This window comes from Brassica napus, chromosome C9 (assembly GCF_020379485.1).
Source record: "Brassica napus cultivar Da-Ae chromosome C9, Da-Ae, whole genome shotgun sequence".
NCBI classification, from domain to species: Eukaryota; Viridiplantae; Streptophyta; class Magnoliopsida; order Brassicales; family Brassicaceae; genus Brassica; species Brassica napus.
The window spans coordinates 44,928,521-44,944,261 of NC_063452.1; the positions used below are offsets into that span (position 1 = coordinate 44,928,521).

At 38.7% G+C, this 15,741-nt stretch overlaps 4 protein-coding genes across 6 annotated transcripts; 1 reads left to right on the forward strand and 3 right to left on the reverse strand.

The window, feature by feature from the left end:
• LOC125592678 lies at positions 1 to 462 on the reverse strand. Its single transcript, XM_048768031.1, has one exon. It carries the CDS (start codon positions 460 to 462, stop codon positions 1 to 3), a length of 462 nt encoding a protein of 153 aa, XP_048623988.1.
• Positions 463 to 584: 122 nt separating this feature from the next.
• LOC106410870 lies at positions 585 to 7,650 on the forward strand. Of its 3 annotated transcripts, XM_048768632.1 has the most exons (21): positions 585 to 879; positions 1,210 to 1,250; positions 1,449 to 1,649; positions 1,746 to 1,843; positions 2,069 to 2,262; positions 2,358 to 2,539; positions 2,730 to 3,074; positions 3,188 to 3,252; positions 3,480 to 3,528; positions 3,640 to 3,775; positions 3,907 to 3,991; positions 4,090 to 4,159; positions 4,512 to 4,652; positions 4,807 to 5,627; positions 5,861 to 5,934; positions 6,032 to 6,106; positions 6,247 to 6,304; positions 6,379 to 6,397; positions 6,487 to 6,554; positions 6,832 to 6,906; positions 7,002 to 7,650. In XM_048768632.1, exons 1-14 carry the CDS (start codon positions 777 to 779, stop codon positions 5,092 to 5,094), a joined length of 1,998 nt encoding a protein of 665 aa, XP_048624589.1. In that variant the 5' UTR covers positions 585 to 776; the 3' UTR covers positions 5,095 to 5,627; positions 5,861 to 5,934; positions 6,032 to 6,106; positions 6,247 to 6,304; positions 6,379 to 6,397; positions 6,487 to 6,554; positions 6,832 to 6,906; positions 7,002 to 7,650. The 3 variants fall into 3 exon arrangements, with proteins under 3 accessions (XP_048624589.1, XP_013706954.1, XP_048624590.1); XM_013851500.3 differs by having other exon boundaries at positions 6,832 to 7,650; XM_048768633.1 differs by having other exon boundaries at positions 5,864 to 5,934; positions 6,832 to 7,650.
• Positions 7,651 to 8,517: 867 nt separating this feature from the next.
• On the reverse strand, positions 8,518 to 14,631 carry LOC106400554 (putative nuclease HARBI1). The gene is made up of 2 exons (XM_048768634.1): positions 14,386 to 14,631; positions 8,518 to 12,869 (listed from the first exon to the last, which is right to left on the reverse strand). Exon 2 carries the CDS (start codon positions 12,410 to 12,412, stop codon positions 11,096 to 11,098), a length of 1,317 nt encoding a protein of 438 aa, XP_048624591.1. The 5' UTR covers positions 12,413 to 12,869; positions 14,386 to 14,631; the 3' UTR covers positions 8,518 to 11,095.
• LOC106427250 (glutathione S-transferase T3-like) lies at positions 13,053 to 15,741 on the reverse strand. The gene is made up of 2 exons (XM_048768635.1): positions 14,645 to 15,741; positions 13,053 to 14,448 (listed from the first exon to the last, which is right to left on the reverse strand). Exon 2 carries the CDS (start codon positions 13,978 to 13,980, stop codon positions 13,105 to 13,107), a length of 876 nt encoding a protein of 291 aa, XP_048624592.1. The 5' UTR covers positions 13,981 to 14,448; positions 14,645 to 15,741; the 3' UTR covers positions 13,053 to 13,104.

Below are 15,741 nucleotides of genomic sequence, written 5' to 3' on the forward strand. Positions count from 1 at the left end.
TTACATGAAACTCGCGTTGCAGTAGCAGAGGAAGGTTCCTCTGTTTTCCTTTTTTTTTGATGCAGATGCTGAACCGGTGTCATGATTGTGTTGCGTCTCTTGCACATGTGGAAACGTCGGTTCGTTGTGATCCTTCTCGGGGAACCCTGGAGGAGGATCATCATCATCTGCATCGTCATCATCATCTTCAGGACCATGATGTGGGTTGTTATCTTCCTCTGTTGGACACTCTGAAGTGCTGTGGGTCATTAGTCCACACTGGTTACAGAAACCTCGTAGCTTTTCATATCGAAACCGGAGAGTAACAGTTTGACTACCAAACTGAAATTGACGTTGAAAACGCAGAGGAGTTGCAGTAGAAGCGAGTATCCTGATCCGCACATAATCAAGGTTAGATGAGCCCTCATTATTGAAATCAGTTTCAATGAATCGAAACATAACACGACCAATGTGAGAGACCATTCTCCCAGAAAGATATTGACATGGGATACCACGAACTTGAACCCAAAATGCAATGTCTTGGAGACCATTTGCCCATTAATCTATCTCATTCTTTTGAATACTAATAAATCTTCAAAATAATATGAAAAAAACATTTTAAATAAATACAAGTGTCTTCCTAAATTCGTCTGCTTTCTCAACGGCGACTTTCCTTAGAATCTCTTATCTCTCTCGTTGATTGATTCTCAATTTCTTCTTCACCTCACTTTCAATGCCGTCTCGTTGAGAAGGCGTAACTTCTTAACTGGCGCAACTGTAAGGAGGTGCGCACGATAATGGATGCGCCGCCGCTGTCTTTCGTCTCCAAAGCTAGAACCGCTTTCAATTCCGCCGCTGCTAAAGCGGAGCGCGTCTTCACTGATCTTAAATCCGATCGAGGTTATACTCTCTCTCTCTCTCTCTCTCTCTCTCTCTCTCTCTCTCTCTCTCTTCCCGTAGCTTCCGCTTCAATTTACTTAATTTTTTAATTTATTATCCATTTACTAAAATTTGACTGATGCGTAGACGTTGATTTCTCGACCTCTGATTTGCATGCCTTCTCTCCTGTTTAAATCCTTTTTCTCGTTTCGATTGAATCCAATTCTATTTTGGACTCTCTCTCGCTCTCGGGTCAAATTCAATTCTATTTCGGTGTGTGTGTGTTTTTTTTTTAATTGGTGATGTTCATCTGATTAACTCGAGAGTGTTTTTTTTTTCTATAACTGAAAGAGGAGGAGCAGCCATCGACGAGGAATGAGAATGACTCTAAGGTAAGAATGTTATGGAACCATCTTGGGGCTATGGTATAATTGATTTAATTTCAATATGTGGAAAATGAATAGAAGGATTTGTAACAAGTAATCTAGTCACCCTGGTTAGAGAAATGCAGTATGTAGATATGTTTTCTTTTGGAACGATGTGAGAAAAGCAGCTTACTTGAACCATTTCTTGGCATTTTCACATTTCAGGAGGAGAATGAAGTGAAGCCTCAGGGATGGAGAACTGCACATATTAGGAAAAAGCAAGAGTGGCAGAATAAACTCAAATACTTGAGAATTGGAAGGAAAGAAGTCGTTGAAGATAAAGATAAGGCTGAGGATTCAACCATGCTTGCACCTTTCTATGACCAAAATTCGCTTATTCTTAAAGCGCAAGAGCAAGAAGCCAAGGTATTACCGGTCTACTTTTCCAGATCACTTTTGTTACCAAGGCATGCCATTTGTCTTTAGTTTTGATTAAATTTTTTTCCTAATGGAAATGTTTAGGCATCTGATGTTGGTAACTTGATACAAGTTCTAAATGCTGTTGATGTGAACAGCATTCCTCGGGCATCCGTTGTGAAGCAGCTGGCTATAGCCATCGAGTGAGTCTAAAACATATGTTTTGACACAGTTTAATTCCTTTTTTTTTTCATGTAGTTTCTGGTTATAAAGTTTTCAAAAGAGTCAGTTATACTCACTGAGGTTTTAATTGTAAATAATCGACAAGTTTGAAAGTATATGTATTTACAAATTTTCTGTACTCTGGCTAAAGCATATTGCTTTGTCTCGCTCTGCATTCGTTTTATGACCTTATTGCTTTTTTCCAGAGCGGGAAAAATGGCTAAGACTATGAAAGAGTTTGCTGCATCTTCTGGAAGTTCTTCACCAGGGAGGGATAGAGGGGGCTTGAGCCTCTCTGCAGTGAAATCGATGGTTCTTGGTGAAAAAGAGGATAAAATTGGTTTTGATTCAAGAGACGAGGAAAAACTTGTTTCTCTTATAAATGCCATGTTTAATGTTGGTAGGTCTACTCTACACGGGAAAATTTATCAAACCATATACCAGTTACTGCTATTTATTTTCCTGCTGTTTTTAATTTTGGCAAGTTATTCACAGATGGTAACTTCCTCGTCAGAATGATTGTCTCTGATTTGGAGTCTCCTACCAACAGAGCATCTTTTGCCAAAGATCTTCATGTTGCTCCCCCTAGTAGCTTTGTTGTTAAGCTAGCTGAAGTTATTGGAAGTTTTACAACACCAAGCAGAATGGCTTTGTTCTGGTGCAGGGTTGTCGATGAAGTAAGTTACTCTGTAGCATATGTTTGGCTTTAAATATCCCTTTTCACACTTCTAGTATGAAATTTGCGTATGTATTAAGATTAGATGGATAGTTCACTCTGTTGGTGTATGTTCCTTGGATAAGTCACTGCAACAAATGTAATATACTGTAGCTATTTGATGACCTCTCTCAAATTATCTACATTTGCAGCTGAGGAGATTTTGGAATGAAAAGAAACACATACCATGGATACCCCTAGACGAGAATCCAGATTTGAAAAGTTGCCTACTTCACCAATGGTTACAAGTTATAAACTGCTGTCTTGGCAGGAAAGCACGTTGCATAGCTGCTTCTGAAGCATTAGATGCTGTTATGAGACAAGCCAGTCCAGCCAATGAAAAGTCAGATATTTCGGAAGCGATGGGTTCTCCGGTTTCTCTTTTGTATGCTAAAAGTAACACCGGAGAACTCATACTCCGCCTAGGCATCCACCACCAAGTTGAAAACTTGACAATGTTGGAAACTGGTGAACCTGTTTATGCCCCAATAACTCAGGTTCATAACTTCCTTCATAGTTGAAAAATACTTTTGTTATCTTTACCTCTCTCTTTTTACAAAAAAAAAACTTCACCTCTCTAAGTGCTACTGTTTATTTTTTTTCCATGTAGGAGGGTCCGTTGTTGACAGAAGATCTGATTAAAGAAACAGAGGAACTAGTATTGCGAACAGGGAGGTGAGTGCAAATGATTACTCCATTTAGTTAGCAATATCTTTTCTATGGGCTGTAAAACTTAATCAATCTGCTTCTCTATCATGAGTTGACGATTAAAAGACCAGGGATAGACTTAGATGATTAAAAATGGACGTTTTTATCTGGTCTAGTAATCTCTATTTCAGTTATTAATATTTCAGATATCCAATTTCTTAATAGATTAGATTGTTGTCTTTCTTATGGTTCAGCATGGGGGCTGGGTGTTCTCAACTCTTGTCTGACATGCAGGCTTTCAAGGTGATTGTTTCAAAGTTGATGTTCTTAGTGATGTTTGGAGTATAAGTGTTCATGTAAGGGAAAAAAAAGTTGTTGCTGATATGAATTTTGATTTTTTTGTGTCACGTTTAGGCAGCAAATCCTGGATGTATTTTGGAAGATTTTGTGAGATGGCACTCTCCTCCAGACTGGACGGGAAATGATACTTCTTCCGGAGATGACTCTTCTCCCCTACGAGGTCAATTAAGCATCCGGATGCAAAAAGAAGGTTCGACCTTTTCTCCTGTTTTTCTGTTGATCACTATTAACCCATATCTCAGTTCTTCCCGTGTGAAAAACATACTAGTAGTAATCTTTCAAGTCTCATTTCCTTTGCAAATTTTACGTACGTGTTCTTAGGTAATTTGTGGCGCGAGCTGTGGGAAACAGCTAAACCACTGCCTGCGGTTAAGCAAACACCTCTCTATGATGAAGATTTTGCTGTGTAAGTGTCAATTATATGTCACCTTAGGCATAGTGGTTAGTAGATCATGTGTTTGATCGCTCGTGAAGATCTTGCCTGTTGCCATAAATATATAACAGGGAAGGAATCTTGAATTCTTTGGAAGACATTCCGCCTGTTGATTTTTTCGGGCAGCTTTTTGTCTCTCTTGTAAGTTTTCCCATACTATCTTTTTTTTTTTTTTTTTTCATTTTCCTGTATTCGTAAGGTCTTTGTGCGGCCCTTTTCGAGAAGAAGAGTCTTTAATCAGTCAGCAGTATTTATAAGAAGAGTCGAAAATGCAGTTTATGCTTGAATCCTTGAATTCAGGTCTTATAGTATTTAATCTGGACTCCAGGAAAATGAAAAAAAAAATGTAGTCTCAAATGCTTCAAACTTGTTGCTGTGTTACACAGATGGTGATATAGATTAAAGAATCTTTTGAGAAAAAAAAAACTTACAATTAAGTATATTTGCTACAGACAGCACTTTTGACGATTGGGGTTGGTTGTAAAATTTACAGGTTGCCCTGGGATTTGTAATGGCGGAGCCAGTAGTAGCCACAAACGATGACTTGTCAAAGCTTTTCTTCGAGTGCAAGGATTATGTAGTCGCGACCTGCCAGGGAGACGCATGGACGGATAAGCTTGATGATCTGTGCCAGGTACGTACTATTATTAACTATATGCACATGCTTACAACCCTGTACAAATATTAGAAAGTCTCACGTAGCTATCACCTTAATAAAATTGAGTCATGCATTCCAATTCCATTTGATTTTCTGATAGATTTGGTTTCGTTTTCTTTGATATCGATAGGTCTATGAAACAGTGGAAACAATGTTAGTACGTCCAGAAAAAGTGTTGAGATCAATGAAGCAAACAGAGGAGTCGCCGTCAGGTGGGAACGAAACAAAACGGCGGTTCAGGCGGCTGAGCTTCATCTTCCGCGGTAAAGAAGGAAACAAGAACAGAGTTCCGTCAGAAACAGAACAGAAAAGTACGGAACCGAGCCCGCGCCAGTCTTTCTCGAGTCTTTTTGATGGAAAATCGTCTCTGTTTGCAAAGAAACCACCTAGACCTGCTGAAAATGGGACTCTTGTCTGACTCCTTGATATTTTTTATTTAATTTGTTTCATCTGGTTTTGAGTCATTTTTCAATATTTTTTTTGTTTGCTCTGGGTTTAGGTTGTTAAGTTAATCAGTTGGTTGATAACTGTAAATTTATATCATTCAAAACATTTCTCAGAGGGGAAGTTAAAGTTGATGGACTGGAAATGAATAAAAAATGAGAAAGCGAGAAAAGCTTTTGGTCTTTCTGTGTTTGAAACTGTATGTGTTGCCCTGGAAGCTTCTGAACGCGTGTGACCTAGCAGCATGTCTGGGTAAGATGGGGTTTTGGGCACATGGGCCGGATGCTAATAAAACGGCGGCATTTTGAAGCTTTCTAAATATTCATGTAATCGGAAGAAGCATAAGTAGACACGTGTAACAATCTTCCGAACTTGCCATATTCTTGTAACTTGCTCAAAGCTAGCTAGCTCTCACAGAAAAGTCATATTCATTTCCCAGTCGTCATTCAATTCAGCAAACCCTAGCTTTCTCACTCCGCGTTGAAGTCTCTCTCTCTATCTCTTTTGGTTAGATTCCTATCTCTCCCTCTTGTTCTTGATTCATTTTTGTTTTTTCGGATTTTGCGTCGTAAACGGAAAGATTACGAATCTGACTCTGTGGCATGATGATCTGAGGTCTCTGAGAAAGTAGTGAATCGAATTGTAGAATCCATTTAATTTGTGTTGTTTTCTCTGTTTGTACGATTACAAGTGTTGAATCTCACCGAAATGTATTGATTTTGCTTTTCGGAAACATTTAGGAGATTCGGTGCGAGGGATGATGTTGCGTGCTGTCATAAGGAGAGCTTCCAGTAGAGGCTCTTCTGCTTCTTCGGTTACTCTTCCTTCTGTTTTCAGATTCGTCCATCTTTTGTGATTTGATTTTTCCGAAATATGATTATAGTTTCGATTGATCTCTTTCTCTCTCTCAGGGATTGGCGAAATCAATGAAATCTTCTCGTGTTGCAGCATCTTCACAAAGCTTTCATTCTCTTTCAGCAACAGAGGTAACGTTTCTTCTTGATCCGGTCGCGTATCTTTATGTCTTTTATGTTTGCTACATATCACTTGATTATCTTTGTTACATTTTAACTCATAATAATACTCTATTCCATGAATGAACTAGCGTTTTATTTAAATATTTCAGACTCTTGTGCCTCGTGGAAGCCATGCTCGTAGCTACTTCCATCATCGTTCTTGTCCAGGTATTTTATTACGTTGTCATCTATTGGCTAGTTTAGGTTCTTTAATCTAACAATCAATCCTTCGCTTTTTTCAGGGTGTTCAGAGTGCTCGAGGTTAGGGACCTCCGTTTTGTTTTGTTCATGCGTAGAATTAAATCTCCCACTTACTTTTATTCTTACGAGGTTTATATTAATCTGCGTAGGACTCTTCTTACCAGCTTCCAAGGCACAACCCTGCAAAAATGGGTCAGGCCTTTCTCATCTGATAGTGGTATGGTTTACTCTAGCTTAAGATAATTCTCTTGTTTCGAGTTTTTTTTTATGTTCTCTGGAACCCACATGTAGCGTATCCAAGTGACCCTTTATAACTGCACTATCAATATTTGGATAAATGATACATCATTCATTCTCAGCTAACCGACAAATTTCCTTTCAATTTTGCTTCATACTCTTATGAAGTGTGTGACTCAATTGAGCTTTGTTCTCTACTGTTCCCGTAACTTATATTTCTAGGCTTTTTGATACACTTTTTGTATCTGTTACTGAAGGAGATGTCGTTGAAGCTGTTGTGCCTCACATGGGTGAATCAATCACCGATGGAACCCTAGCCAACTTTCTCAAGCGTATGCTTTTTTTTTTTTGCTTTATCATCTTGTCGTTTCTTTCCAGTGCATGTATGTATCTAATAATATTCTATTGTTGGTGCTTCTGATATTAGCCCTGTTCTTTTCATTAACGCGCGACCAGCGGCTGCGACTTCAATTCTAAAGAAAAAGAGAGAAGAAAATTGAACGGAATCAGTTTTTAAATGCAGAGGAGAGACGCAGAGGAAAGACGCAGAGGAGAGAGAATGAAGGTAATTGGTCGCTGTTATTTTTGGCGTCAACGGAATTTGCCGAATCCGTGTAGTTTTTGATCGCTGCGTCTCTCCTCCTCCCTCCGAGCAACCATTAAAGATAAAAACAATGAAGAAATTTCAGTCGCTGGTCGCAACCGCCGCGAGAATGAAACGAACAGGGCTATAGTCGCAGGGTCCATTCGCAAAATATTTAATGCAGAGTCTCCGCTCCATGTCACTGGTTGATGAATCATTCCGCCTCCTTTTCGATCCCTTGACATCCTTCTTCTTCACCATGTCCGCAACGGTCTTCACCATGTCCGCAACGGTCTTCACCACCACCGCCAGGACCACCACGCCACCTCTGAGCACACTATTTACATGTTTAGTAAAACTCTGCAAAATATCGTTCGCAAAAAGTTCACTTCATTGGGGACTAAATTCTGCAACCCAGCACACACCATGTTTAATTGTCGTTATTAATGTCTCGAGAAGTTTCCTTATTGGAGTAAATATGCAGTATTTCTAAGATGCAGATTAAGATTAGGATAACTATAGGGCACCATCTTGCTTTAGATTTCCATTTCTTGTTTAAAAATCACGCACAGAGATTTCCACATTTTTAACTCTTACAGCATCCATTCCTTCACCTTCTGAGCTTCCAGAACCCGTGGTAGGGAAACCATACCCCTGGTTCTTGATGATGTATTACGTTAGCAGCATACCATGAAGACAAAAATCCAAGTAGAAAAAAGACACGTTTGGCAACAAAATATGTCCGGAAAACTATAAATATACATTCTGAGAAAAAATTTTCAACCTCACAAAGTCGTTCAGTAGTTCTTCATTCTTTAATTCACTGTCATATGATTTCCATTTTATAGAATAAAGAAAAACCTAGAGGCTAGCTAGGGAGATCAGAGATGAAGGAAGTTGGTGCAGCAGTACAAACTAATGAAACGCAATATCAATCATTACCTCATGGGTTCTGAATTCTCTCATAAGATTCAGCTGCTCTCTCACTCCCCAAATTCTTGTGGGGATGGACCATCACCGCCTATGAAATCAATCACTATGCTTACAAAAACAATTAAAAAATTTGTTGCCTATGAGTATCCAACAATTAACAAAGGCAGAGAAACATTCTAAAGAGAGAAACAAACAGCTTTACCTTTTTTATATTTTCCTTGGGATAAGCCATGTCCATACCGAGGCAAGCTCAAAGCTGAGTAGTGGTCAGCACAATTGAGAGAAACATAATATGACATAACTCCATGTGACGTGTGAAATTTAGGTGCATGTTGATAAATGGAGGAAGTATTAAAGTAGAGATGGTTAAACTGTTTTTTTTTTTTTTTTTGAAATACAGAAGGTTAAACTGTTAAAGAATGCATTGTAAGGCAGAAACTGAAGCTCCACTTAGAACTTTCACAACTGACACAATTTATAGCTTTACCTAGAGGAGCAGTAACCTCTGTTCCAAAAAACTAACTATTGAAAGAAGCAGATTGATACTAAAGTAATGAAGTATTGGCTCAAAAAAAAAATTGATGAAAACATACAATTTAACATCAATTACGTGTAGGACTCAGCAAAACTGGGATCGTCGAGGACAAAAATAAACATGAGCACAGCCAGTGGCTCGATCCTTCAGGAGCATCACTTCTAAAACCTCACTGAAACTCTGAAAGTACTTTCGATCTTCAGTGGGTCTTCCAAGAGAAAAGACCGATGAACAGCTAGCTTACATGATTCAATTTTCAATCTGCAACAGTGTTTGTTCCCGAGTATATATACATCTAGTAAACATCTCGATCTGACTAAAACATCATCTATGTTTTAAGAAAATAAAACTCAGAACAATCTGTTCCAAAAATCTGATGGATATAATTGAATCGAACAAACCTTTACGGCCAAATCGAGATACAACTTTGCTAAGAGGGCCGAGACCAAAACCCGAAGCTTTCCAAGACGATGTGGGATTTCGCCGGTGTTGCGGTGCTAGAATTTGCCGGAGAAGTGGAGCTGGCAATCGGAGCTGCGGTTATATTAAAGCTGCGTATTTGGTCACCTCCGGTTGATGTACTATATTATTCGTCGGCTGAGTATTCCCGAGTCAATGTAAATTTTGAAACTGGAAAATTGTATTTAAACTGAAGTGGAGGTGATGTAATTGAATCAAACAGACGAATCAATATAGGTCGAATCAATATATAATTATGAGTGATGGAGAAAGGTATGGGAGATGAGAGGACAGTCCTCTCAAGAAACGATTTTGCATGAAGAGAAAGATGAGAAGACAATTGAAATACACATGAGTCTTTTTGGGAAACTTGATGGTGACATGGCAGAAAAATGATCTTTGGTTGGTTGATTTTCCATGCTGATGTGGCATAGCTAAACATGAAGCATAAGCAATTTTTAGTATTGTAAGATACTCTATAGTAATTGGGAAGCAAAAGGCTCATCTATATAAGTCACACACTTTTGTAATGTTTTTTTTGTATAACATGTGAACTTATTAAACCAAGCACGAGGAGCCTGTTTTTAATCCATACAGAGCTTTATGTAGTCTGCAAACATGATCCAGTTTTGAAGGATCAACAAAACCAGGTGGTTGTTCCATAAAGACTTCCTCAACTAACTCCCCATGGAGGAACGCATTTTTAACATCATGACGCATTTTCCACTCTTTTTCCACAGTAACATTAAGAACCAATATGATTGTTGAAGTCCTCACAACCGGACTGTAAGTCTCAATAAAAGCACCTCCTTCTTCTTGTTCAAAACCACACACCGCCAGTCGAGAATTTAGCTTATCCAAAGTTCCTGTTGCCTTTAGTTTCACCGTATGTATCCACCTACGGCCTAACACATGTTAGGATCCCTAGGAACAAGAGACATAGTTTCATTGAGATGATGTGCTTCCATTTCTTCTCCCATAAATTTTTTCCAACCGGGATGTTTTAACGCAGCCGCAAGGGTCTTTGGGATAGTTGGGAGATCTGTTCATGTGAGAAGAGCATGCCGAGGATTTGGTTTGCGTATTCCACGTTGCAGGCGTGTTGTCATAGGATGGATCCCAGAAACTTGAGTGACTGTAGTAGGACTCACAGGGCGATCGGTTATCTCATCTTCCTCTATAATTTTCTCTATTTCCGTATCTCTAGACGAACTAGGTCCAGCCTCATCAACAAATTGGTCTACGACAGGATCCTGAACAAGTGTTGAAACCGTAGGAACCTGATGAGAAAGAATGTGCTGAATCATAGGAAGCAAAGGTGGTGGAACAGGAGCAGATTGCCAAGCCTGCAACAACGGTGTAGTATGTGGGGAACTACATACTCCTTGTATCAGTGCTCAAAAGGAAACACAACCTTATCAAATATAACATGATGCGAGATGTATTTTCTGCCAGTAGGAGGATATAAACACTGTAACTTTTATATTGTGAATGATATCCAAAAAAGATACATTGTAAAGACCTTGGATCAAACTTGTTATGACCATAAGCAAGGGTAGCACGCTGAACCAAAAACCCTTAGGTATGATGAATAGTCTGGTTTTTGTTTGTTCAACAACTCGTAAGGAGACTTATAACCAACTTCAGAAAACGGTAACAGTTTTCTGACATAATTAGCAGGGTAGTAAGAGCATGTTTATTGCTAACAACCTTTAGTGTTGCTTAAGTGGTTGTTAATGAATTTTTAAGTATTAAAATAAAACTAAGCAACAAATTAAGAAACATTTAATGATATTGGTTTATTGGTAGTTGCTTAACTTAGGGTGCTTAACAATAAAAAAAATTAAATTTATTTTTAAACATAATTTTTTTATAAAAGATAAAATTTATTAAGTAAATAAAACATAGTTAAACATAACATTTTAAACATAAATTTTAAAATACAAACATAAAAGCATGGAAACAAAGATTATTAAAATAAACGATAATAATTTGAACGAGACATCCAAACTCAGTTGGTATCTTGATCACGTCCAAATTTACGCCAAATATGTTCAACGAAATCACCTTTCAGTTGTTGATGTGCTTGTCTATCACGAATTCTTGTTCGAACACCCATCTGATTGGCGATATTTGTAGGGATATCTGTTGAATATGTGAGATCGACATGTGAACTTCCGCTTCCTTCTCCTTGTTGAAAATCAGAAACATCGTATTGAGTGTAGTCATCTCGTTCATTTTCTACTATCATATTATGGAGTATGATACATGCTCTCATAATCTTTCCAATCTTGACTTTATCCCAACAAAGTGCCGGATTTTTAACAATTGCAAATCGAGCTTGCAAGACTCCGAAAGCACGTTCGACATCTTTTCGGGCAGCTTCTTGACGTTGAGCAAATAAAACTTCTTTAGGCCCTTGTGGAATTGGAATAGATTGGATAAAAGTTGCCCATTTCGGATAAATGCCATCGGTGAGATAGTAAGCCAAATGATAATCTCTTCCGTTGGCCGTGAAATTCACTTGCGGAGCTTGACCATTTATTATGTCATCAAAAACAGGTGAGCGATCAAGAACATTGATATCATTTAAGGTACCTGGAGGTCCAAAAAACGCATGCCATATCCAAAGATCATATGAAGCAACCGCTTCTAAAAAGATAGTCGGTTTTCCAGAACCACGAGAATATTGCCCTTTCCAAGCGGTGGGACAATTCTTCCACTCCCAATGCATACAATCGATGCTTCCTATCATCCCGGGAAACCCACGAAGCTCTCCAATATGAAGTAGACGTTGAAGATCATCTTGTGTTGGTCTTCTTAGGTACTGATCTCCGAACAAATCTATTATTGCTTCCACAAAATTTTCCACACATAACCGAGTAGTGGTTGCACCGAGCCTGAGGTATTCGTCGACCGCATCAAGGGCAGAGCCATATGCCAACACACGAATAGCTGCCGTACACTTCTGAAGTGTAGAGAGACCAAGCCTTCCGAGACCGTCCTTCTTCTGACGAAAGAATTGAACTTCATTTGAGAGACGATCAACAATATGTATAAACAATGGTTTGTTCATACGAAATCGTCGCCGGAATAGGTTTTTTGGATACGTTGGAGCGTCACTAAAATAATCATTCCATAATCGGAGATGACCTTCTTCACGGTTTCTTTCGATAAAAACTCTTTTTTTTCTTGTCTTCTTTTCTTCTGTTTGATCACCAAAAGTATTGCACAAATTCTCAAATGCTTCATCGAATTGATGATCAAAATATTGATCGAACGCTTCATAAGTAGAGTCTTCGAACTTGTTATGAGAGGAAGATGCCATGAGATAAAAGGAATTGATTGTTTATAACTTGAGAAACGGATTGTTGAATCAAGAGAATTGAGAGTGAGAATGGATTGTTGAATCAACGAGAGTGAGAACGGATTGTTGAATCAAGAGAATTGAGAGTGAGAATGGATTGTTTTGATGAAGAGAATTGAGAGAATGAAGCAAGAGAGTGTATTGTTTATAACTTGCAAGAATGGTGATAATGAGAAAGTGATAGATATATACATTTTATAAGTCTTACAAAGACCCATGACCAAATACATATCAATGCATTAGTACAAGTTCCGTGACCAAATGCACAACAGGAACAAGATAATACAAAACAGGAACAAGACAATACAAACAGAACAAGTCCCGTGATACAATGCTCCACTCTCGTGTGGTCTTGTCTGCCTCTCCACTCTCCACTCTCTCCTGTTCTTGTCCCACTCGCCACTCCCGTGATACTAGACTACAAAACAATAAAACAGGAACATCAGTGTTATAGAACAAGTGACAACAGGAACAACAACAACAGCTATATCAACAGAACCAATAAAACATAGAACAAGAGCATTACAAGGTTACTTGATTAAATTAACATTGTAGCATTACAAGAACTTGATTAAACAGAACAACAACATCCGGTGAAACGAGAAACTGAAAGACAACAACAAACAGAACAACAAACAGAACAAGAACTACAATCAGAATAAGTCATTGATTAGCTTTTTCTTAAGGGATTCTTCATACTCAAGCAAAGGTTCTTTTTTTCCAATAAGACTATCAAGCAGGCTCATCTTAGACAGGCGTTCCTTAGCATCAATTTCCTTCTGCTTGATTTTCCAAATCCTCTCAAACTCCTCTACTTGCTTGTCTGGATCAAACGTCTTCTTACCACTCGCCTTTGAGGCTTTAACACCTGGTGGGCGCTTCTTAGAATCTGCTTGAGATGTTGAAGAATCACCACCATCCTCAGCCTTTCTTTTTTTAGAGGTTCCTTCATTCTTAGCAGATGAAAGCTCACACCACTTCTGGTCGTGCCTCAGTTCCTTCCACGCGTGTTCAAGGAGGAATTTCTTCTTATGGTTGTTGAAAAATATTTGATGAGCAAGTTTGAGCACATCGTTTTCGTTTTGACCTGATGTCTTCTCTCTCCTTGCAGCTTCATAAGCTCCACAGAATTTGCAAACGAGATCATTTATCTTCTGCCAACGGTGCTTGCAATGACTAGCCCCTCTCTGTTCGGAGCCACCATCTTGATGACTTGCAGCAAAGTAGGCTGCTATTCTTGTCCAGAAAGCGCCTGACTTTTGCTCGGTGCTAACAACTGGATCTTTGCTCGTGTTTAACCACGAGCTGATCAGCACCACATCGTCCGCTGGTGTCCAAGTTCTTCGTTCACGATGGCCAGCAGGAGTGTCGCCGTTGAAGGCTGAATCAGCGGTACCTTGAGTGGCAAGAAAAGGAACTTGGGTTGAATATAGCTCTACACTATCTTCATAGGATCCAAATCCAATGTCTTGTTGACTATTGAGTAAGTCAACAAACTTTGGATTCTGCCTATATGGATAGGAATCCATACTTCAAGATGAGAAAGAAGAGATAAGACTCAAAAGAGATGCAAAGATGAGAAAGAAGAGATAAGACTCAAGAGAGATGCAAAGATGAGAAAGAAAAGATAAGACTCAAGAGAGATGCGAAGATGAGAAAGAAGAGATGAGACTCAAGAGAGAGGCCAAGGACAGAGTTTAAATGGAGGAAGAGAAGCATTGATCACAACCAGTTCGAGAGGACATATATCTACCGCAATTAACACACAAGACCATCGATATGTATCAATCCATAACTACACTTATTATCTTAACACAACCATAACCTAACCATCACATTTATTACAGTGTTCACCTAACCTAACCATCAACATTTACATTTACACTACCACACAATGCTTTATCATATTCACAATAGCAAAGAGAGGGGTTTACCTCTATCAACAAGCGTAGGGCTTTTATCTCACGAACCTTGCCATTGCATCTTGATCAACCAACCTAAAGACAGAGAGGAAAGGAACAAATCACAACCAAAACAAAGATTTATATATATGTACACGAGCTCGCCAGAGAATAAAAAACAACAAACCACAAACCACAAACCACCAAATGTTATTAACAATGCTTCATCCAATTCACCAGACCAAATACAAAAGGTTTTCTCAAATTGAACCGACCAAAGACAAAAGCTTACCTTTAACATGTAACCCTTGATCTTATGCCTTTTGAATGAAGAATCGTCTGGCTCTTGATCATTCCATCTCACAAGAACATGACAGAAAAAAAATCAAATCCAAATTTATCATGTTCCTCATATTAAAATTCTTGATCTGTTCGAGAAAATCTAAATCAAATACATGCATAATCAAAATCAAATACATGCATCATATTAACAAATCTTTACCTTCGATTCGCCTGAGATAGAGCTCGCAACGATTCCGCCGAGGAGTTCCGCCGAGGAGAGGAAAGAGACAGATAGGGAGATCGTCGTGGCCCTTCCTCGACGACAGCCACCGACGGAGACGTCGCCTGATCGTCCAACAGAACCACCGATCGGGAAAGATCTCCCCTTTCGCCTAGGAGAGGAAGGAAACAGAGAGAGATGTCACCGTTTTCCTTGGTGGAGGAGAGCAACAGATAGAGAGGCCGTCGTTAGCCGTCGTCGACGACAGCCACCCACTGAGACGCAGCCGTGGCGTCGAACAGTCCCATCGATCGCATCGGATTTCGCCTTTCGCCGTAGCGAGGAGAGAAAAAGAGAGAAAGAAATGAAGGAAAAGAAAAAATGCGAAGGACGCTAGGGTCACCTTTTCTCCAGCCTGTCCCGGTGCAACACCTGGCAAAGAAGCAACGACGCTTCCCGTGCCAAATTAAGCAACACCTTTTCTCTTTTTTCCTTTTATCATTTATTTTAATTACAATTAGTCTTAAGCAATTCATTTAAGCCACTGCAATAAACCTGCTCTAAGCCTCCACCCAATATTTAAAATGTAATATAATGTATGAGTAGTAAGCCTCCACTCATGCATTATATTACATTAAATGTCATTTGGAATTAATAAAAAAATTAGAACTTCATTAAGGATAATATGAAAACCAATATTATACTACTAAATATGTTTCCAAACAACACAATAACTAATTTTGTGTTCAACTAATACAGACCATTATATTTTACATTTTTAATAACTTTTATCAATATTATTTTAATGTATGTGTTGAATCATATAATTAATTAAATCTCTCATATTATTTTTGAAAAATAAAAATAAGTATAACTTTTTGCAGGTT

Excerpts from the sequence above, each read along its gene's own strand:
- LOC106427250 (XM_048768635.1), bottom strand. The coding sequence starts at position 13,980 with ATGGATTCCTATCCATATAGGCAGAATCCAAAGTTTGTTGACTTACTC.
- LOC106410870 (XM_013851500.3), top strand. The coding sequence starts at position 777 with ATGGATGCGCCGCCGCTGTCTTTCGTCTCCAAAGCTAGAACCGCTTTC. Across the intron at positions 2,540-2,729 it reads GGTGCAGGGTTGTCGATGAA|CTGAGGAGATTTTGGAATGA; the intron begins GTAAGTTACTCT and ends CTACATTTGCAG. Across the intron at positions 3,253-3,479 it reads CTAGTATTGCGAACAGGGAG|CATGGGGGCTGGGTGTTCTC; the intron begins GTGAGTGCAAAT and ends CTTATGGTTCAG.
- LOC125592678 (XM_048768031.1), bottom strand. The coding sequence starts at position 462 with ATGGTCTCTCACATTGGTCGTGTTATGTTTCGATTCATTGAAACTGAT.
- LOC106400554 (XM_048768634.1), bottom strand. The coding sequence starts at position 12,412 with ATGGCATCTTCCTCTCATAACAAGTTCGAAGACTCTACTTATGAAGCG.